This window comes from Doryrhamphus excisus, chromosome 17 (genome assembly GCF_030265055.1).
Source record: "Doryrhamphus excisus isolate RoL2022-K1 chromosome 17, RoL_Dexc_1.0, whole genome shotgun sequence".
NCBI lineage: Eukaryota > Metazoa > Chordata > Actinopteri > Syngnathiformes > Syngnathidae > Doryrhamphus > Doryrhamphus excisus.
In genome coordinates, this window is record NC_080482.1 from 4,991,335 (window position 1) to 5,015,019 (window position 23,685).

The following is a 23,685-nucleotide window of genomic DNA, read 5'->3' on the forward strand; positions in this document are numbered from 1 at the left end:
CTTTAACATGCACAAGTGACATTTGCATTTATCCTTCAAGGTTGTTGCCATGTGCAAAGGACTACTTTTTTTTTCCCATTGCATTATGCAAATGAACCGAGTTGAGATTGCATGCCAACCCATTTTCTCAAAGCATTACTATTTCTGTAACAACCTAATGAAGAAGGGCCTCGGGGTTAAAAAGTAATGGCCTTGAAATACTGACAGTTTGCCTTTAAGTAATAGACTTTTGTACTCAGGTGCCTTAGCATACACTCAAACAACAGCAGCACAAAAAGAACATCAACAAAGCAGGATATGATGGCGGGTAAATACAGCAAGCACATACAGGTACTATACACACAGTATGGCGGACCCATTAGGAGGATGCTGTAGTATTTTTTTTGGAATTGGTAAGATGATGCCAATAGTAAGTGTACCCAAAGTACAAAATATCGCTTAGAAAATTGGGCTCTCAATTCTGGAATTGACATTGTGTATGCTCTTGGTCTCATTTGTCTCCCCTTCGAGGAAATGAGCAGCACACCGCACAAACACATCCCAGTCATCATCAAATAGGATTTACATGGACTTGATGTATAGCACGCGTGTCAATGGAAGGCTGAGACACTGCAGGTTTTTGCTCCAACCGGTTTCTCCAGCACTTGATTTAATTGATGAACTCCTTAATCAAAATAGGATAGGGATAGGATAGATGTTCTTTATTGTCATTGCACAATAACCCAGCAGTGAAATTGCCAACGAAATGTCGTTGCCTGGCTCCCGTATAATAATAAATTTTAAATAATAATGTGGAGAATAAATAGATAACCAATAAATATGAACAATGTACAGCGTAAACAGTAATTTGTACAAATAAATTAAATTAAATTAATTAAATTAAATATAATTAAATTGGGCGGCACGGCGGTCAAGTGGTTAGCGCGCAGACCTCACAGCTAGAAGACCAGGGTTCAATTCCACTCTCGGCCATCTTTGTGTGGAGTTTGCATGTTCTCCCCGTGCATGCGTGGGTTTCCTCCCAAATTCCAAAAACATGCTAGGTTAATTAGCAACTCCAAATTGTCCATAGGTATGAATGTGAGTGTGAATGGTTGTTTGTCTATATGTGCCCTGCGATTGGCTGGCGACCAGTCCGGGGTGTACCCTGCCTCTCGCCCCAAGACAGCTGGGATAGGCTCCAGCACCCCCCGCTAGTGGTAGAAAATGAATAAATTAATAATTAAATTAAATAAATAAAAATCACCTACTTTAGTGACTGGAAGGGCTGGAAGAACTATAACACCCCTATAGTTCCTGGATTGTCTTGTTTGTGGCCATTCAGCGCAGCAGGCAAGCATGCTTATTAATGTTTCTTTAATCACTAAAATAAGCAAATGATAAATGTTTGTTATCTGTCACCGTCCAGAAGACGAAGAGCAAGGTCCCGGTGGTGCTGAGCACCGGCCCCAAGTGGCTGCTGGATGTGACTTGGCAGGGAGCAGAGGACAACAAAAACAACTGTGTGGTGTACAGCAAAGGTAAGCAAGCAACGCCGCATCCCGTTATCTCTCCACACTGCAACACAACACACCACAGCTAAGACACAGACGATCCACTCAACTCCCACCTGTCTGTCTCCTGGCCGTCTTTGACTTTCTCTCTATTGCTCTCCATGCTTCTCCAAGCCACAAATGTTCTGAAATGTTCTTAGAGAATAGCTGCAAGGACAAGCACACACTTAAACATTACATGCACACGCTCCCCGGCTATCTGTTTTTCTCATCCAGCAAGTAATTTATATCACTAAAACCCTGATTAAGAAGTGAGAAACATCACTTGACACACAAAGTTAATGGTCTTTAGATTTCACAACGTAATTAATGCCCCCCCCCCTCCCTCCCTTTATACTGCGTCTTAGAGGAGATAACAAGCAAGGCAGGAATAGAGATCAGGTTGCAAATTTGTTATATATATATATATTCATGTTCTTGTACTATGTAAATACAATAATGAAATAAATATAATAATAAAATTCATGAGGCAGCTACAGTATGGTGCACAAGTCTAGGCTATTAGTAGCGTTGTTTTGTTTAATGACATTCACAGTAAATGTAAGGACAGATACAATTAGCAGCTTATGTTGCACACTGCTGAGTTCGTTACAGTATATATGGTCATTGCTTCAGAAAAACAAATACATTGGTGGGTTGTATTGTATTATTATATTGTTGTTATTATTATTATTATGTATTTTGTAAAGTAGACAGCACTATAAATGTTGTAGCTGGCCAAAAGGAAGCATGTATACATTGAACAATAGGGGGCCTAAGATTGACCCCTGGTAAACCCCACAAGTCATAGTTACCGATCCTAACAAAATAAGGCTTGAACCAGTTTAGCGCAAACATTCTCACCCAGTTTTCTAACCTCTGATCACATGGTCAACAGTGTCAAAGGCAGCCTAAGGTCTAGCAGAACTAGACTTTGCTAAGCTTTTCTTACACAAAAAGATTTTTAAAATTTTGAAGCTTTTTTGCCAGAAAAGTCAATAATTACGTCCTCTTCTTGGGAACTAAAAGATAATGTTCCGCATCCTAATTTATCCAAAAGTAGCCACAAAGTTTGCCATTAGGTGTATCCCTTGACGTGCATTTTCAGTGTCTTCATGCCAACTGTTTTTCTCTCTTGACACTGACGCTACCCGTATAATAAAAGTGCTGGGCTTCTACAGGCCTAACTGGGTCTTTACGGGTGTTACCGAGCAAGACAGCACAAAAAATAAATACATAAATATTGATACAGTATGTGTTTGGGCTCACACAGGGTAAAGGAAAGAGGCTCCATTTATCACTTTTCCAAAATGATTACCCGTGACAATACACCCAAAGCTTGACTGGAGCGTCTTCTGCCTCAAAGTGAATAAGTGGCAGGAGTGGGATTTGCAACCCGGCTTTTCGGTCTCCCAATTCTCATCTACTAATCACTAGACTGCTCTGGGGAGTTATCCTCTTAACCGGCTACTTAACTTTGTGCTCTTTATCACCAGATCATTAAAGTTTTGATAAGCTGTTAAAGAAGATTATGCACTTCTTTAAAATCTTCTAATCGTTTTGCTAGCAGACTTACTGTATGGAACAAAAACGGGGGGGGGCAATAACAGGATTTCTCCTGTTTTTGTTTAAGAAGGACAATAAGATCCGCCGCTTTTCGTACATGTATGATGTGATGGCATCTCATATTAACGTAACGCATGCAGCATCGCTTACCCAATAGTGTGTCACTTACAGCCACTTTGTTTGTCACTTTCATTATTAAATCAAACACAATGTCGTCCCCGCACTCCCCCTAGTGAGACTTGTTATGCATTGTACTGTATTAAGTTCATTATTGGAAAATCCTCCAAGCGAATCATTAAACCCTGATAGAATGTTAAGAATTAATTAAAATCTTGTATTGGAAGTCGAATATCTTCCGTTACATCACATAAGCAACTTCATAAACATCAGTTATTTGTCATTGATGCATTTTTGTATTTTAGACATTGTATAACTTGGTCATCAATGGCTGAATGAAAACTTTTTATCTGTTTTTTTTTCACAGAACTGCATCTAAAATTACTATTAATTCATTCATTCATTTTTTACCGCTTATCCTCACGAGGGTCCTGGGGTGCTGGGGTCTATCCCAGCTGTCTTCGGGCGAGAGGCGGGGTACACCCTGGACTGGTGGCCAGCCAATCACAGGGCACATATAGACAAACAACCATTCACACTCACATTCATACCTATGGACAATTTGGAGTCGCCAATTAACCTAGCATGTTTTTGGAATGTGTACCGGGAGAAAACCGTCGTATGGAACATGCAAACTCCACACAGAGATGGTCGAGGGTGGAATCGAACTCGGGTCTCATAGGTGTGTGGCCTGCGTGCCAACCACTAGCGTACCACGCAGCCTCTAAAAGTATTAGATTACCAAAATTCTTGCACAATTTTGCTCCTGGCAATTTTTTATTTTTTTTTTGCAGTGACATCGAGTTTAAAAAAGTGTTTGATGCTATTGAATGTTTTCAGCTCTTGAGAGCAAAGTCAGTCTGGGATTCGATTTATTCCGCCATCTTTCTTCTGAACCTGTGTTAAAATGCTCCAACATGTGTTTGTGTGTGTGTAGAATTTGGAGGGGACACCATAATGAAAAAAAATGCAAAACATGGAATTGAATATAGAATTTTGCTCTTTTGGAGCTGGGATTGTGTAGATTGTAGTGTGGGTTGATTAAAGCCTCTTCAGAGTCCAACTGCAACTTTCCTCCCACCTTGAAAAGCTGGGGTCCAGATTGTTTATATCTTCACCCTGTGCTGCTTCCCCTCTGTCAGCTGCTTCATTGCTCCTTGAGATGTGTTACTTATGAAAAACAGCGAATATCTCACTGCACAGTATGCTCACATAATATGTTTTGGCTCACGTTTCAGTGGTCTCGGCTTTCTTTATGGCTGCTTGCAAAGATAGTAGCCGTTCACTTTGGATGCCTGCCAGCGTGAATCTATGTGCGAGTATCTGACTGCTGATTGGTTTGAGTGGCTACAGAGTACTATTGTGTGTTCTGCCCTGTGATTTTTGCTTTACATTTTGACTACTGCTCATCATTTGTTCCCCAGTATTTCCAGAAGCAAGAGAAAAATATGGAGTGGAAGTGAAAGTGAATATTATTTACCATTAAGGGCGGTGTTTTATAACTCTGTTGCTAAACAGCAGTGTAATATTGGGCATATATTTTTTAACTGTGATATTAATGATCAGAATTTCAATCTGCATCAATAATCCAGATACAATATATATCAAACCATCTATTGTAGATAACATTGTATTGAGTCAATAATAAATAATGACATTTACTCAACATTTAGGTGTGTACAGTATATATGACAAAAAAATGAAAGAAGACAGAAAAAAACCTCTCTTATTGTGGCGTCTGGAGGTTTGTCAAATATGTTTATATATAATGCATGCAGTGGAGAGTGAAACAAGAAAGCTGGATGGCTTGGTCAGGTCCCCCACAGGGCGCCCGAGGTGATCAGGACCACGACAAGCTAAACAAAATTATGTTTTTATGGTCATTTGCTCATTTTTTAAGTGCATTTTTTAATGCATTTTGTACATGTTTTTATTTTAGAACTGTTTTAATCCTTAAATTAAAAAAATGGAAAAATAAAAAAAATTATTTTAGAATTGTTTTAATCCAGGCTGCACGGCGCTCGAGTGGTTAGCACCAGACCTCACAGCTACTAGACCAGGGTTCAATTCCACTCTCGGCCATCTCTGTGTGGAGTTTGCATGCATGCGTGGGTTTTCTCCGGGTACTCCGGTTTCCTCCCACATTCCAAAAACATGCTAGGTTAATTGGCGACTCCAAATTGTCCATAGGTATGAATGTGAGTGTGAATGGTTGTTTGTCTATATGTGCCCTGTGATTGGCTGGCCACCAGTCCAGGGTGTACCCCGCCTCTCGCCCGAAGACAGCTGGGATAGGCTCCAGCACCACCGCGACCCTCGTGAGGAAAAAGCGGTAGAAAATGAATGAATGAATGAATGTTTTAATCCACGGTACAGTGCACAATACCATTGCTTTTGCAGCATTTGACCCATCAGTCTCTGAATGTAATCATCGATATAAGTTACTTAATATATACAATATACTGTTGATACAGTCTTGTGTTTGATTAATGAAAGTACGTTTAGTTGGAAAGTATCCAATTACTAATTATGACAATTTGGTGGAGAATCAAGGTGAATTTTTAGCCCCTTTGCAACCTTCTTCTCACGTGATGTTTATTCGATAGGACACTTTCAATCCTTCAAAATATAGCCCATTATATGAATTCACTCTTAAAATAAGAAGCAGCAAGGGCCCTGAAGTGACATTGGTAAAGTGCAATATCTGCTTTTCTCAGGCCTTCGCTGTGGCCCTGTTTGTTTTACATTAAACTCCCATGAAGCGCCTTAGCAGCCAGCCGTTACTAAAACGCTCAACTCTACCACTGTGCTAACTCATTATCGAGAAATCCACCTGGAACTCCCACAATGCTCTCTCCTCCACACTCTGACAATTTCTTTGAAGCACAGAAGTTCTAGAAACAGGCTGAAAGTCTGCAGAGTAATTATGTGTTACAGTAAGAGTGGAGCACCAGGAGTGAACGAGGATGACAGACAGGAACCCGGAGAGGAAGATAGGAACCAGTTGGGAATTTTCTCTGCAGATAAACAACAGATTGATAGGGAAAGTGAAAAATGGGAGACATTTAACAAAGGCTCGTTGTGAATTCTCCTTGATTGGGAACATTTTTGTTGTGTCAAGCTGTTCGTCGAAGATACAACTTGTTTTATTATTTAGAACAATAATTCTTTGACTGTATATTACCAGTAGATCGTCTTTCTGTAAACTGATTTTTTGCTTATTTTTGCTAATTTTGAGCGGGCACGGCGGACGAGTGTTTAGCACGCAGACCTCACAGCTGGGAGACCAGGGTTCAATTCCACCATCCGCCATCTCTGTGTGGAGTTTGCATGTTCTCCGGGTACTCCGGTTTCCTCCCACATTCTAAAAACATGCTAGGTTAATTGGCGACTCCAAATTGTCCATAGGTATGAATGTGAGTGTGAATGGTTGTTTGTCTATATGTGCCCTGTGATTGGCTGGTGACCAGTCCAGGGTGTACCCCGCCTCTCGCCCGAAAATGGATGAATGAATAATTGCAGCGGTTAGAGTCCATAGTGGACTCTAAGTTTCCAATGCACGCACCACACCGAGCATGCAAGACACACAGCTAATGATAGTGATTTGGCAAAGTTTAGCTCCTAACGTTGACCATCATTGAGCAGACATGCCAGTCATCTTATTAAATGACAATTTCTACTCAATTTAACTAAAAATCAGTACCTGCCGACACAACACTCCTGCAGCATTTGGGAAAATGACAACTGCCATTTTTTTTTAAATAAGCACTGAGCTGGCGCCGTTGTTAACTGATGTTTGCACCCAATGAAACCAAACACCCTCCATTATGCGGCATTATTCAGAGGTCACCTAAACTTTTCAATTGTAAGCCTCTTAAGTCAGACCACATTCAGATCCAGCATGTCCCACAAGTCTCCAGAGCAACTTATCCCATTGTTGGTGCAGAAATTGACCAATGTAACTAGGACGTTTTACATAAGCCCGAACAGAGAAGAATTAGCCAACTTGCTGTGGCTTTGTATTACTTCATATTCGCTAAGTCCTCACAATCAGATCCTTTTTTTTTATGCCCCCACTTCGTTTTCACAGCTGGCCGACTGAAGCCCTCTGAACTAACATGACCTGTGCAGACACGTGCAGAACCTGCATGGTTCTATTTGAAATTCCCCCTTCGTTGTTTGGTATGACTCTGTTTGTATTATTGTTTTGTTGTATTGTCGATGAAAGTTAAAAGTGTGATGCCTGCTGCTTCCCGCTCCATGGTAAGAAGCTATTAGGGTTGTTCATTGCAACCCCTCTCCTTTTTTAAAATGACTGCAGCGAATAGGGCATGGAAGGGTTTATTATCTGTTATCTGGGAACGCAGTGAAATGGTGTGACTGAATAATAACTAAACAACTGACACACAATGTAGAAATTTCATTATCAGTGTATTAAAACAAAATTGTACCCTAAAGGAGTCCCCGCCACAGCTTAGAGCAGCCAACTAATTATGCTTAATTAAAAGACAACATAGATCAACAGAATCATTTTCATTAGGAAATTATTAATGATTCTGCTGCAACAATAATTGATTGCACTGAGCCATGCGATAGCTCTATACGGTCAGGCTCGCTCCGGAGCTGGGTGGGGAGGAGACGCTTTTTCTGAAGCTGAAGCTTGCACATTTGGAATAGAGAAAGGGGTGCATTTAGCCATTTGGGGGCCCAGGGCAAAGACAGTCATTGGGGCCCTCTGCATCCTTGTGCTGCACTGACAAAAGTGATTTGTTTTGGGGGGGAAGGGGGAAAAATGAGGCCTCAGGATGCCCCACACAGGGGCAATTGCCCGTGTTTACCTAATGGTAAGTCCGCCCCTGTAATAGAGAAGTAGTAAAATAGGCTTTATGGAGGGGAGGGACTGTGGAGGGTAAAATCTAGATGATGAAGCCATCATCAAATGCTTCAAGATAGCATTTTATTCATTCATTTTCTGCCGCTTATTCTCACGAGGGTCGCGGGGGTGTGGAGCCTATCCCAGCTAGGGAGGCCTAGGCGGGGTACATCCTGGATGTAGCACTTTTAGTGCAGGAGGAACTTTTGTTGTGTGCGGGGCTGCGTCGGGCTATGAATGATGTTGATGAAAATAAATGTTACAAAAATTTGTATTTTTCATTCATTCATTCATTTTCTACCGCTTTTCCCCATGAGGGTCGCGGAGGTTGCTGGAGCGTATCCCAGCTGTCTCAGGGCACATATAGACAAACAACCATTCACACTCACATTCATACCTATGGACAATTTGGAGTCGCCAATTAACCTAGCATGTTTTTGGAATGTGGGAGGAAACCGGAGTACCCGGAGAAAACCCACGCATGCACGGGGGATTAAACTCGGGTCTTCTAGCTGTGAGGTCTGCATGCTAACCACTCAACCGCCGTGCAGCCCATAGCATTTTAGCTCAATAAATTTCCACCTATTCTTTCATCCTGAGTCTACATTACATGCACTAAGCACATACACGCATTTTGCTGCTGCTCCCTTCAAAGCTCCAGACGCGTGCTCCGGCAGTCTTTTATGTGCAGAGACACTATAGTACAGGCACCCGACGCACCGCTCTGCCACTGCACCCACATTCACCACAAAAACACACATACACCAGACGCCATTACCGAAAATTCACATAATGGCTGCTGACACATAAATGTCCATCTGCATTCACCGCGGGCTAAACCCCCAGACAAAAACAACAATAAAGACATTGCATGTAAATGGACTGGTGGGCACTGATGAAGACTAGATTTTTTTTTTTTTAACATTATCACACAACATTTTGTTGCCGTGGTCTCTGCATTTGCATTTTTGAGGGTGTGCTTGTGGTCCGGATGCGTGTGTGTATGTGTGTGTCTGACAATAGCCGGCCGGCCTTGTATCAGTGCCATGGAGGGTGTCAGGCTAATGAGCGTAGGCTGTCCTTAGAGCAGGAGGGTTTGGGTTGTGCCATTCACTCTGCATATTTAAATGCCTTGTAGAGCTTAAGTAGGCCCACTTTTCCATGTCAGGGCAGCGTTCAATCCTGCTGCTGCCATTAATTATGATACCATTGTGCTCCAGTGTGGCTAATAAGAGTGATTTATTGCACCCTCGTGGCATTATAATCATCTGAGTGAAGTACCTGAACTACACGGAGCTTGCTCTAAGCACTGCATTTAAGGCAAAATTGGAAAAAAAAAAAAACAGCAGTTGAAGAGTCAGCTTCCTCCTTGGATTCATTGGCTGCCGTGGTTAATGCGCTCACATGGGAGTGGGTCGCACGTTTAACGTGTTCATAATGGTATAATCAATGACTTGAAATGCTTTGGTATCGATCATCCAGGGAGGCTCATTGTGTGCCTGAAAGGGTCGGCGGCAAACACCCAAGTACGTTAAAAGGACTTATTAATCATTGTTTTACTATCTGCGGTACAATTTCACTACATTACTTTTCTTACAAGTCTCTGTGAATCGGTTAAGTGGATTTTAAGAAGCTCCTTCTTAATATTTGCGGCTTGTCTCTCTGGTATTGAATCTGTTCAGTACAGATGGAGGGGAAAAGATCACATTTTATTACATTAATCACCGCCAAGTTCATGTGATATGTACTTTATATTTCTTCTTTTTAACTGTCCTCTCTTAACGGCACAATCAATGACCGTTTTTATATTCATTGAAAAATCCCGCAGATATGAAAATGAGCCTCTACTGGGATTATAATCTAGTGTGCCATCTTGAGTCAGTAATTAAAGAGTGTATATCTTCTAGAAGCCCTTAGCCCGCTTTTAAGGCCTGGTTATGATCCAGTCTGCCGCCCCCATCTTTGCTGTGGTAAGTAGGTGTGAAAAGCATTGTCGCTGAGCTTTAGGATAAGCCCTGCTGTTGGATGCCATTGGTCAGATCCTCTCTCTCACACACACACACACACACACACACACACACACAATGAGGCTGCGTGAGACAAAACACAAGGGAGAAGGGCCTTCCTGGATATCCACACTGTTGGATATCCACACTCTCAGAGCATTGAATGGATCACAACTGGGCCTCATCAGTTCATGCTCAACAACCAGGTAGGAAGCTCGTGTCTTGACTAGAAAGGATAGCTAGAGTCAAAGGTGCTGCCAGGAATTCTGGGCCCCATTAAAAAAAAAAAAGTCAAGGGTCCTTGGAAATTCAACCCCCCTTTACCCTATATGACTTGACCCCATACGAGTTGTCAGATACCCATAACGGTGCTCTCCACACTGATAAAGGCTGCTTGGATTTTATATGATTCATATACTAGATAGGACAGCTCTAACTGTCCAATATTGTGAGAACTACTAAGCTAAGTATGACTTGATGGGTCTAGGTAGGACCAGGTAGGACAGCTCTATTCTTGACTATAAGACAGAGCTGCCAGATAAAGCTAAAAACAAAATTTGTCCTACCTAGTCATGACTAGAGCTGTTCTACCCAGTCCTACAGGTATATGTCAAGACCAGACGGGCATGGTTTTAGAGCATTTTTATCAATGTTGGATCCCACTGTGTGTGTGTGTGTAGAAGAAAAGAAAAAAGAGTGATAGAGCACTCACTCACAGGTGAATGTATGTTCAGATCGTCAGTCACGGTGATGGAAAACCACATGATTAAAGTCTCTGTGAGGGTTCTTGCAGGTCTGATGTAGCAAAGCAGTCAGGGGATGATCAGGTTATGAGGGGGAGAAAAGGGTGGAAAAAACACAGATGCAGTTTAAATAGAAAATAAATCTTATTATAATAGAACTAGCTAAGAGAATACAGTTCTGTTTTTGGTAACGTATACCCCAGAAAATCGTTCTCCGGCAGCATGAATCATGATCAGATATTCATCAGAGGAAATATCTCAACACGGTATAAAATAATTTTTCGGGGTCGCCGGTGTGTCGATGCGGGATAACCTTTATTCATACCTTTTACAGTTAATCCATTTTATTGATTGTACAACCACCACTATGAAAGAACACCATAGTCTTTAGAGAGGCGTATCAGTGTGATATCACTGTTTTTTATTCTCTCAACCACCTCTAACATTAGTACCTTATCTGGGTCTCCGTTTATCAGGTGATCTGGTCAAAGGATCCGAGCAAGTCTACCTCTCTCTTTAAGCCCAATGCAATGTTTAAGGACACAGGGAAAAAACGAAGATGGTTTATAGCAGGTTGCCAGCATTTCTTACAGATGACTCATTGAATTTGAATAATCCTGCAAGTGTCATCTTGTGTTTGAATCAGATGGAGCTACAGCTGCAATGAATTCCGAGACCCAAATGTTTCGCCATCTTATGTTACCTTAACGGAGAGCCAGTACTGATAATAATGTTTTTTTTTTCTGTCCTACAATTTTCAATTGTTTTGCTGGGTGGTAACTCCCGGCAAAGGATTCAGTGAAATCGCAAAACTATCCCCTCCCAGTTTTAGACCTTTGTCTCTGTAGCAGGTCATGGGTCCTCCAAAAGGATAATAATGCAATAACACAGCCAAAATCACCCAAGAATACCTATGAACACAACATTATTCTGTAGTGGCCTGCTATGAAGCCTGATCTAAATCCTATTCTAGCTCCGGCTGGATTAGTTTGCTGACAAGGAGTGGAACAAAAGTGGATGGCTTGGAGTAGAGTTGAGTTTGCTGATGTTGTTTTGGCATGGTTTGAGCGACAATAGCCTGTTTTGTTTTTGCAAGAAAGAGATGGTCAACTAAACATCCTTACATTAGCCACGTTTACATGAGATTGTCCTCTTTCCGAATGGAATCTTTCCGAATGACGTACCAGAAAACAGTGTATACATGGAAAGGAATATTCCATTCTCTTGTCTTCATGCACCGCTATAATCAAACGGAATAGTCAATGGGGCAGTAAAACGTAAACAACATCACGTGATTCATCAAAGATGGCGGACAAGAGTGTGATTACCACGGTTGTTGGGACAGTTGCTTTTTTTAAAGCAGCAATTTGAACGTTCAGTACTTTTAAAGTTTGTATCAAAAACGAACTTTCCGCTGTAGTCCAGTGATGACTGCTTGCCGCCATTTTCAAAACCTGAGAGACGACAGCTGAGCATGCGCTGAAAGAACGCACCCTGACAACTTTCCGATTGAGCGGGTACAAGATACCTCAATCGGATTTCGGGAAAGGAATATTCCACCCCGTGAATCCGATTATATATTCATTCGGATTGGCACTTTTCTTTCGGAATGAGGTGTATACAAAGGTTAGATTCTTTCCGTTTGAGCAAATAACCCTAATAGAATTGGAATATTTGGGTCCATGTAAACGTGGCTAATGTCCCAGTAGACGTTACAATACAATCTTCAGTCGTGGCAGTCCAGTGTTGAGAGCAGCGTGAGAAGAACGATCCCAAATGTGATCTCACTATTTGTGGTCAAAGCGATCTTCGGTGGTATCAATTTCCTTTCGAAATTTTGAAAATCCAATGTTAATTCTACCCACCAACAATGAAGCAGACCAACAACACTGAAAACATAACATTACCATAACATGGTCGTTATGTTAATGTTAATGTCATTTAGTTGTGAGTATTACTGAACTCTTGTGGCCAGCAATGAGTGACAGAGATGGCTGCCCCTTATTCATGATAGAGAAGGTGAGTGGACTTAGACGTGAGCAAGCAGACAGGCGTGCTGTAGGTACAGAAGTGTGGCGGAGCAGACATCAGTGTCGCCCCGGTCAGACAGGGCCATCCATCCTGGAGGCCCAAGGGAAGCAAGAGAGGGAGAGAGAGGATAGAAAAGACAAAAAGGAACATGAGGAGAGAAGTGAGAGAGGTGTGTGTGTGTTTGTGTGTGTGTGTGTGGCGGTAAAAGAGAGATGGTGGGGCATTGATGCACTCTTTCTCTTAACTCTGTCAAAGCCATTGTGCTCCCCTGAGCAGTCAGTAGAAACCAGTCTGTCATCTCTCTAGTGGCCAAAAAGCTGGACTGCTGGAAACATAAGTCTATTCAATTTGAAATGTAACTGGAATGTGAGCCTTTGGATAGCTGGCTTGGAGGAAAAAAAAAAAAAAAAAAAAAGAAAGATTTTTGAACTCCGCTCACCCACTGACTGTGAAATGGAAGCTGTGAGTACAGTATTTGGTGCTGCGCAAGATAGGTTTCAGTCTCATATCTGCCCCATTTTCACGAAGAGGTGACTGACATGTTTTGTTGGTAGAACTCTATCCACATCATGTGAGGTTTGCGTAGGCATGAAGGGCTCAAAAACACGTAACTCAAGTCATCCCCGCTTGATATCAACCGGCATGGTTGGTCTTCGTAGTTTAAAATGTCATATCTAGTCATGGGGTTGATGCTATTTAGACAATACCAGTCATGCAGAGAACAAAGTTGATGTTTGTTTCTAATAAATTGGATCATAATAGGAACTTTGTTTTCTTCATACTTGTCTCGTTTACCATCTGGCTGTTACACGACCAACAGTACATAACTGCCTGATGCCCAAGCCCCTACTAGAAACACTCCAACCGATCGGCCACCGATCGGTATCGGCCAATATAAGTCAAAAAGCATGATACTGATGGATTGGCGATCAAGCCCCTGTCCCAACTCGTTGTATTTGCAAATGTGGGCAAAATTTGGGGATGACCACCTCAGTACGAATTTGAGAGCATGCAGACACTATGTAGCACTTTTAGTGCAAGAGGAACTTTTGTTGTGTGCAGGGCTACGTCGGGCTATGAATGACGTTGATGAAAATAAATGTTACAAAAATTTGTATTTTTCATTCATTCATTCATTTTCTACCGCTTTTCCTCACACGGGGGTTGCTGGAGACTATACCAGCTGTCTTCGGGCGAGAGGCGGGGTACACCCTGGATGTAGCACTTTTAGTGCAGGAGGAACTTTTGTTGTGTGCAGGGCTGCGTCGGGCTACGAATGACGTTGTTGAAAATAAATGTTGACGATTTGGAGTCGCCAATTAACCTAGCATGTTTTTGGAATGTGGGAGGAAACCGGAGTACCCGAAGAAAACCCGCGCTTGCGCGGGAAGAACATGGAAAATCCACACAGAGAAGGCCGAGGGTGGAATTGAACCCGGGTCTCCTAGCTGTAAGGTCTGCGGGCTAGCCACTCGACCGCCGTGCAGCCCAATTTGTATTTTTGTCTCACAATAAAAAACCTTGGTGACCCCTAATATAGCCGGTGGTACATATAAACATTTATACTGCAAGTATGAAGTATGAGGATCGGTATCGGCAGCATAAAATCCCGATGGGAACATCCCTACTGCATCCTGTTGAACAAACACTGCTAATGCTGTGTTCCACCTCCATATGGAGTTATTCCTTCCCCTCCACACACCGGAATCCTCCTTGCACCATTCCCCCTGTAATCTCCACGCTCCACACTGTTATGGGGTGGTTCCCCCACTGGTCCCACCACGACACCACAGCCACTCTCCTTCTTAGAACCAGCACCTCTCCCTCTTACAACCAACACCTCCACCATTTTAATCCCTTTGACCCAAACCCTTTGCGTTTCCCTTTATCAACATCGCCTAGAGATTACATCCTGCTTGCTTCTTCTCCACTGCTTGCTTCAGTCATTGTGGCTGGTCGGGGTCTTTGTCAGAGACTGCCAGGTGCGATAGCCGCTGTGGCCGAGTTATTTGGTCTGTGCGTATGCCGTATGTACAGACACCTGGGAAAGGAGTGAGGAAAGCGGTACATGGGAGGGATGCGGAATCAGATCGGAATCAAATATCCAAAATGATGCCAGAAGCTTGTTGATGGCTATAAAAGTGTACACTAACAACAGTACACTAATCCCACCCTGGGATCGGCTCCAGCATACCCGCAACCCTAGTGAAGATACAAAATGGATGGAGTACACGAATCCCTCGTTTATCATGGTTAATTAATTGCATTAGTAGCATTTTTGCAAAGTAGAATTCCGTATTTATAAATGGAATAATTTTGTAGAGTGCAGAAAACCTGTTTAGAGCCCTCTAGACATATACTAGCACCCCTATAGTCACCTTTACACTTGTGTTACCCAATATAATAGACATAAATGAGACTCGTGCTTGTGTGTGTTGCTATTAATGTGTTCTCTTAGAGAGATATGTGAGTGGCGGACAGGAAGTAATGTCAAGGGTTCATGTAAACTTCTATACACGACTGTATAAGCATGTTGGCATCACGCCGAAGATATAATGAGCATGTGTAACCTCTATAATGATATAGTATATTTTATTTTCTGTCTATGAAAAGGTTTGCGTTAAAAAGAAAGTTTTAAAAGAGTCATGGTATAATGTAGTAGCATTTCCTTCTTCTTCTCTCGTTTCCTTGCTGCACACTTTCCCGATGGGCCACATTAAATCACGCCTCCGACCTAGACTCCAGTTAAATTAAACTCTATCAGCATGTTTCCCTCTTATATATCAGAGAACAAGCCTTTGCATAGAAGGCCTGTAAATGGTGATTAGTGAGTTTTGATTAAAATTCAATCACATGATACTCCGGTGGAGCCAATCACCTCCTGCTCATTGGCGCTCAGCCTTTTCTAATAAACATACTGTACATAAAGATGTACACACACACACGGGCCTCTCACCTTGCCTCCTTGTCTCTATTTGGTCAGTTCTTATGCTCTGGGCAGATAGCAAGGTTGATTTAAGGCCCTGCATGAATGGGAAGGTTGCAAGTGAAGACAAAACCACAGACAAATTGCACCATAGTCGTTTCAAGGTTTCTTCTATAGCTATTCAAATGGAGCGAGGGGGGGGGGGGGGGGGTGGCGGAGCGGTGAAAAATATATACACACTCCATCCTGTCAGAACGCTTTTGGCTTATCTTGAGTGACTGTCAAGGCTTGGAATATCAGGGAATGGACAGAAATATATAAAATTAATAAGCCGCTGGATGTTGTCGGGAGTTATGATGCTTCATAAATCCTAGTTTGATCATGGCGGACAAGGCTTAAACCCGTAGCTACCTAATGCTCACAGCAGTGTTTTGGACTGGATTTTATTTTGTTTTGGAGATAGAAGCCCTTAGCTGACTCAAGTAAGATTTATAATTTACTCTCCTCTCCTTTTTCTTTCAAGATTGACAAATGTTTAAAAAAAAAAACACCGGTATGAAGTTACGGCTATTACCTTTAATAGAAGAACATGCACACAACAAGGTGAAAGCGAGGCCAAAGACAAGAGTGAGACGAAGAAGTGGCTAAAATGTGTGCTAACTTTATCAGTGGCACTTGCTTTGTCAGGTCAGGGGTCTTGGAGCTTTTGTTTGTTTATTTGTTTCCTCTACTGGAGGGATGGATGCTATCTCAGCTCCCATCCACGCAGGTCTGCTCAGTTGAGGCCTTCAGGTAATATTTCATGTCAGGAATTAAGCAAGCCACCAACTCCTCTCTACAGTTACATGGCCGACACATCCATCATAGTCACCTCTCTCTCTCTCTCTCTCTCTCTCTCTCTCGCTCTCGAATGTTGGCTTTGCCTGGATCGCACTCCTTCCTTGGGGTGTGTAAATAGTGCATTGGAGGGAGAGACTAATTAGACCACTGTGTGTAATCTCCTGGGGTTTACCTGTCAATAAAAGTGTTGTCTGTGAAGAAGAAGCCTCTTTAAATGAAAGGCTCCGCAGTCTTGATATGTAAAGCACGTCATTGTTTCAGCCAGCCACATCCCAATGAGACAAGTTGTCAGCAGAGTACAATGACAACAAAAACAACTTTGATGAACCCAATCACAATAAGGACTTTCTAATTCAAGAGCGATATTTTATCCCTTGTTGTATTTGGAGAGGTCATGCGTTTTGAACGAAAAGTTGGAGGTAAATTCATTCATTCATTTTCTACCGCTTTTCCTCACGAGGGTTGCGGGGGTGCTGGAGCCTATCCCAGCTGTTTTCGGGGGAGAGGCGGGGTACACCCTGGACTGGTCGCCAGCCAATCACAGGGCACATATAGACAAACAACCATTCACACTCACATTTACATTCAATTAACCTAGCATGTTTTTGGAATGTGGGAGGAAACCGGAGTACCCGGAGAAAACCCACGCATGCACAGGGAAAACATGAAAACTCCACACAGAGATGCCCGAGGTCTGGCCTGGTCTCCTAGCTGTGAGGTCTGCACGCTAACCACTCGACCGCCGTGCCGCCCAAAGCCAATCATGAGCTATTAAAAAACTATGACAAGCTTGTCAACCCACTAGAAATTGAAGGTCACTGCGTCATCTTACAAACAGCATTAACTCATCACACAGCAGCTTAACACTCAATGGCATACACGGGGAGAACATGCAAACTCCACACAGAGATGGCCGAGGGTGGAATTGAACCCTGTGAGGTCTGCGTGCTAACCACTAGACCGCCGTGCTGCCCCTGTAGGTATATTTATTCCAGTAAATTTATTCCAGTATTTTTTTTTTAATGCAGCTCCAATAAATTACTGTAGGTAAATTTATTCCAGTAATTTATTGGAGCTGCATTAAAAAAAAAGTAATGATGTGTTCAAGATAAATATATAATAAGTAATTTTTCCTACAGCTGCTTTGGAGTCAAATGGCATATCACACAGACTCAGGGAAATATCCTCGCCTTATGTAGCCTCTCAATAGTCAGCATTTGACTTTTATCCAATTACATTATGTGAGGTCTGTGGGCACACCGGGCACAGCACACATAATGGAGAATGCCATCTTTGGTGAGATATTCTGCGACACTTTTCCTTTGCATATATGCCCATGGCGCTCTCTATGAATTATTCAAAGCCTTCGTCCCCACAGAAGTGAGAGGAACTCAGCTCCATAGTAAACAGATTTTCTGCTCACCATACTCCCAGATCTGAAGTGTAAGGCATTGTAAGTGTCAAATAATTACACAGTACCTCTTTTCCTTTTCACTTCGAATCAGAACTGCTTCTCGTGTTATTAGTGTTATTTTGTCCAAGGTGAAATCCTTTTTTTTTTTTTTTTTACTTTCACAAGTCCATCTTCGCTTTTTGTGGGGGTTACGCCTGGGACCACCAGAAAATGGCAAAAAATTGCAAGTAATTGAACCTTCTACTAGCTTGACGTTGACATTCTTCTCCAATTTTGAATAAGCATGTGCTGTACAAGTGACTGTTGTAATTATTACAGTCAATTCGGCTCCGGAACCATCGCCTTCTCTCTTCGGTTGCCATTGTTCGCTCACCATCCGATGCTCTTAATATGCATCACACACTTATTAAATACATTTATAGTGCACACAAATAGTTTTTGGAGCACAAGACATAATTAGTAAATGACAACAACACAGTAAAGTTGGGGCTGCACGGTGGACGAGTGGTTAGCACACAGTTCAATTCCACCCTCGGCCATCTCTGTGTGGAGTTTGCATTTTCTCCTCATGTATGAGTGGGTTTTCTCCAGGGACTCCAAATTGTCTATAGGTATGAATGTGAGTGTGAATGGTTGTTTGGTTGTTTGTCTATATGTGCCCTAAGACAGCTGGGATAGGCTCCAGCACCCCCCCCCCAAATGAATGAATGAATGAATAATAAAGTTGTTCAGTGACACCTGAAAAAGTTAGTAGGCACCCTATGAATGTGATATCCATCTGTGGCTTTCCCCGTGGAACAAAAACAAGCTCCAAACTAACAACATTGCTTTATTTTGTTTTTAAAACTAAATTTCTCTGTGGTAAAAAAGGCATATTTGGAGTGAAAGCACAGCTAGTGACAGACATGCAAAGCGTGCAAAAGGTTTGATGCTGATCACATGTTTTTTTTTTTATGGAAATCGGCCATTGTTGAAGTTATATACACATTTCCATGTGAAACATCACATTTCATGATTTGGTTCATTGAGGAAGGGACTCCAAAAATGGTCCTAGAACACTTGCACCCTCTGTAGACTTATTCTATTGAACTGTAAACAGACAAAAATAAACATATAGACATTGATCAAGTTGGCCTTATGATGAGTTCATATAACATCACAGACATTACAGCACCATGAATTATGCAAAGTATTTAAGAAAAAGACACCCATGAGAGGAGAGGTGTACATCATTTCTATCATTCTCTTCCCCACATTGGGGATTTGCCCCGACCTTGAACCAGTTGTATCTTCCAGAACAGGTCTATAGCAATGACACATGTCATCGTGTCTTGGAGAGGACTGGGGGGGTGGGAAGAAGAAGAAGAGGAGACAAGAGGGAGTGATCTTGGTCTGTTGCCCAGTTCAAGTCAGAGTCCCTCCTTGTGTCAAAGCATGGGCGTGTGTTTGGCCAAAAACACAGACTGCACCTCGTCCACTAATCTCAGCACGAAAAACACCTTCCCGGGGCTGACAGCCTGACGAGAACATGCACATTTTACAACACCGAAGAACACTGCGAGGCTTCAAAGATGCCCTTAAATTCTTGGGCTGCTGGGGAGGGACCGCCTCACGGGGAGAACAAGAAAAAGCGCGTGGGGGGAAGGGAGGGGAGGATTGTCTTCTTGTAAGGCAGACCTGGCTGAAACCAAGCCAGGTCTTATTTCCCCCCCTTCCTGTTGTGCTTTAGAGAAAAACCTCTCACTTGTGCTTTTACACGCAATAGAAAAATCCAAAGTACAAAAGAATTGAACTCGTCATAGACAGACAACATCTAAAGGATGCTTTTCCGCTCAGATTGTCAGGTTGTAGTGGAAACACGTTATCACATATGAATGAAGTTAACACGCACATCGACTTGCAATGCTTGACTGAACGATGCCTTTTCACCGACTAGACCGATTGTACGCAGTCACTTGTTATCGATTCAAAGCCGATCCGAACAAGAGACCACCGATCTGCAAACCCCTGAAGATTAAATCTGAATTTCATAAATGGTTGACAACCGCCATTATGTCTCGGTTGTTTACCTTTAATCATGAAACGGTTGCATTGTACCGCTGCTGGGGGCTAATTGATGGACTTTAAACATTGTATCTTTTTCGATGTCTTGTGTTAAGCCGCTTTTTGAAACATCATGAGGCTAAAACCTGAGTTCAACATTTCGAACGGCTCTGAAGCTACATTTGTCATCATGCTTGAAAAAAATTCCTTTTAATGTACCGCAATGAGAAATTCATTGGGGACGAGTTTAATTGAGTTTTACACAAACCAGTTGGGAGCAGCGCTGGAAGGTAGGTGATGTTGAGGTTTTTAATCTCTGGCTCCGGAGAGGCTTGTTGACGAAGTGGTTATTTCTCTTTGTGGAGAAAAAAAGAGGAAGCCTAAGAAATGATACATCCGTGGATAAAACCAATTGGCAACCCTCAAAGGGACGGAGGGTGATAAGGCAAATCCAGCACTTGTAGAGAAATAAAAGAATCCAACTGTTCATTAAAATGGGAAACAAAACAGTCGATTGAGAGGGAAGGCGGACCGCTCAGTGGAGGAGCGAGTGAAACAAACAGAGCCAGGGAGATATCAGAGGATAGAATTGGAAAATAATCAAGGATTTGTGAGAAGAATTAATAAGGAAGATAGGCACCAATAAGCATTTTTCTGACTCTCTGCAAAATTAGGCAGGACGGACTATAATTATCAAACAGGGGAAATGGCGTAAGCTACATGGATGCCTAATTATAAGCGATAACCAAGATCTCTGAGGTCTTTTTATTTTACACACTTTGAGGCAGTCGAGTGCTCGCTCGTTCTCATATGCAGCAGAAATGTGATTTTCAGATTCTTGCCAGTACCAAAAATAGTTTCGTTTATTTATTTTGTGTGTATTTATGTAATGGCTTTACATATAGTTATTGTGAATATAAAGCTAAAGGGTAAAACGGGGTTACGGAAAGTAGAAATGAAATAAGCAGCACTCGTGTGATCAGCTACTGTTTTGTGTGCCAGAGGGATAGTCATTCATCATTATATGACTAAAATAAGCAGCTGATTATTATTATTGTTTGCTTATTATGGGCTGCTATCATAAATAATGGGTCTGCCTCTGCTGCTTGTATTAATTATAATTAGAATGCCGATAATGTGCATGCTCTTTTATTACAGGAGCTGAATCAATTTTACAGTCTTATTCAGCTCCACAAGGTCACACAAAGTTGCCACGGCGAGAGATGGCTCCTTGTAAAGTGCTTCTGCTATCTGAGCTGGAAGAGCAGAATAGAGAGTGACCCAAACTGGTCGGACAGATTTATCAGCATCTTCTCATAGCGGCTACCATGAAGGTTTTTTTTTTTTTTTTCTTCCATCCATGCAGTGAAGTCAAGGCACTGAAGGAACCACTGGGAACATTTTTTGGGTCAATTTGGGTTTTTTTTTTTGCTGTGTGGACATGCAACCTAGCATGACAACTGATAGCGAATCACGCTTCTGCACACTTGCATTTCAGAGCACTGAAATCCAGTACAGATGTTTTGATTTTTAAATGCACCAGCTATCATGTGATGCTTTGCTGTTCAGTACACACAAGCAGGTGAATGTGTCTATTTGTGGCTACGCCATGATGTTTGGGGATTTAATCAATTCCATCTATCCTTCCATTTTCCAGGTACAGTTGGGCATCAATGAAAACCGGTACTAACTTGGAATTGTTCACATTTTTAGATTTCGATTCCTAGTTTCAGCTTCAGCTTCATGGAAAAAAGAGCAGCAATGATATCATGCATGATTGGTGTAGAAATAAGTCTTTCATACACCATGCGGGACTTCCTGTATCAATCAGGGAAGTCTAACAATAAACAACAATGGTCTCCTGCCAATGTATCCGAGGGTTTTAGCAGTCCGTTGATGTCATGAAAATTGGGTGTAAACAAAGAACGGTAGCTATGGTTTCTACCCAGTTGTCGGAATCTGAACCGGAATCGCTGAAATTCAAACTATGCCCAACTTTAATTGTGGGTGAGCTGGAGCCTATCCCAGCTAACTTTGGGGAAGCCAACATATTTTTTTGTTCGAAGATCCTATTTTCACTTCAGGTGTTTAATTTTAGGACAAAAGACCGAAAAACAAGAACTAAACGACTGCTTGCAAAGAGTTTGCATTTGCTCACAGTTGACTGCAGAAAGTCTGTCAGCCAAATATTGAATCACAACTTAGTCTAAATTCATGAGGCACCCCACTGTCTTGTTCAGATGGCCTGACTACAATGATGCTCACCAGCCAGGCAGGAAGTTTCTAACATTTATATCTGGCTGTGTCTTCTTAGAGACTGAATTTTGTATGATTTAAGAACTTCATAACAAATAAAAAACCTTACATATATTTTTTTGTGTTCCATTTTTAGATTGGAATCATGATATTAACTCTCAGTCTTTGCAAGTCAACTGTCCTATAATCTTAACAATAATTGTATGCAAAGGGTTTGTCCAATTAGCGATCCGTACGTTTTTTCATATGTTCACATGCTTATTTCACATACGTCATTGTACTTTAATGTCTGTTAGCAATCAGGTACTGGATGTGTTTCCTTGCTCTGGTACAATCCTGTATTTTATTTTATGCTTTGCTATTGCAGCTTTGCAAAGACGCCATGTTCCCTTTGCCATGAAATTATAAGTTCCATCAGTCCTCATTGAACTGGGCCGCCGATTCAGCTCTGCCTGGGAATCTCCATGATGGATTCTGTGATATCGTAAATGACTTGAGATTCCTCTGAATGTTTCGGATTAATCGGTTTGTGCAGACGACGAGTCCCTTTTTGCTAGGGCCCCCACCTTGAAGAGTTTCTTATTTCTACGGCGACATTTTGCTGAACAAAGAAGATTGTCTCATAGGTAATCCATGTAACGTGTGTACAAGACAAAGGTTATTGTAGGATGCGAAGCCTCGGTGTGACCGTGTGGAATGGAGTGATGCACATTTAAGCTGCTGACAATCGTCTTTGTGTCAAGGTAGACAACATTTAACGTTTCCTTTTAATGGACTAAACAGCAGCCAACGCTCTTAAAAATGAGTGCGTATGTACACAACCCCCTTTTGCCTTTTCACTGCTACCACGCAGAATTTTTTTGTAATGCTCGAGGCCTTCCCTTGGTTCAATACTCACAGTTGCAGATTATTCCCAAATGCGAGAGCCGGTCTGCCCCCCCCTTCATCCCGCAACCCCCTCTGTTCATGCCTTAGACCCAACCCTGTCTTAAACCTGCCTCTACCTGTCACCTGTCAGATGCACCCCACCTTTAAGTGGCCAGTTATTTTCCATTGGTTTTCAATGTCTTTCATATCATGGCTCATTAAAGCGCAGCACAGTAGGCACCATATTTACATAGGCTACTGGGGAGGTTTTAATTTGCGTAGGTACAGAGCATGACCGGAACTGAAGAGTTCAACGCTAAAATGACTTTTTCACCAGCCACCCCCCCCTCATACCCAACCTCAGCCTGCCCGCACTCTTCGCTCCCCCATCGATTCCCATATGAGAACATGGAGCTGGGCATAATTGCCTGAACAGGACACAAAGACAGAGCCGTCACGAAAAGGGACAGA

At 42.2% G+C, this 23,685-nt stretch overlaps 1 protein-coding gene across 3 annotated transcripts in view; it reads left to right on the plus strand.

The window, feature by feature from the left end:
- zfpm2a (zinc finger protein, FOG family member 2a) overlaps positions 1–23,685 on the plus strand; it is a 124,062-nt gene that overhangs the window by 73,539 nt on the left and 26,838 nt on the right. For 2 of the 3 annotated variants that reach the window (XM_058054016.1, XM_058054013.1), the window contains one exon: positions 1,409–1,520. In XM_058054016.1, the coding sequence (XP_057909999.1) occupies positions 1,409–1,520 (112 nt within the window). The remainder of the gene's footprint in view (positions 1–1,408; positions 1,521–23,685) is intronic. The other variant, XM_058054015.1, reaches the window with a different exon arrangement.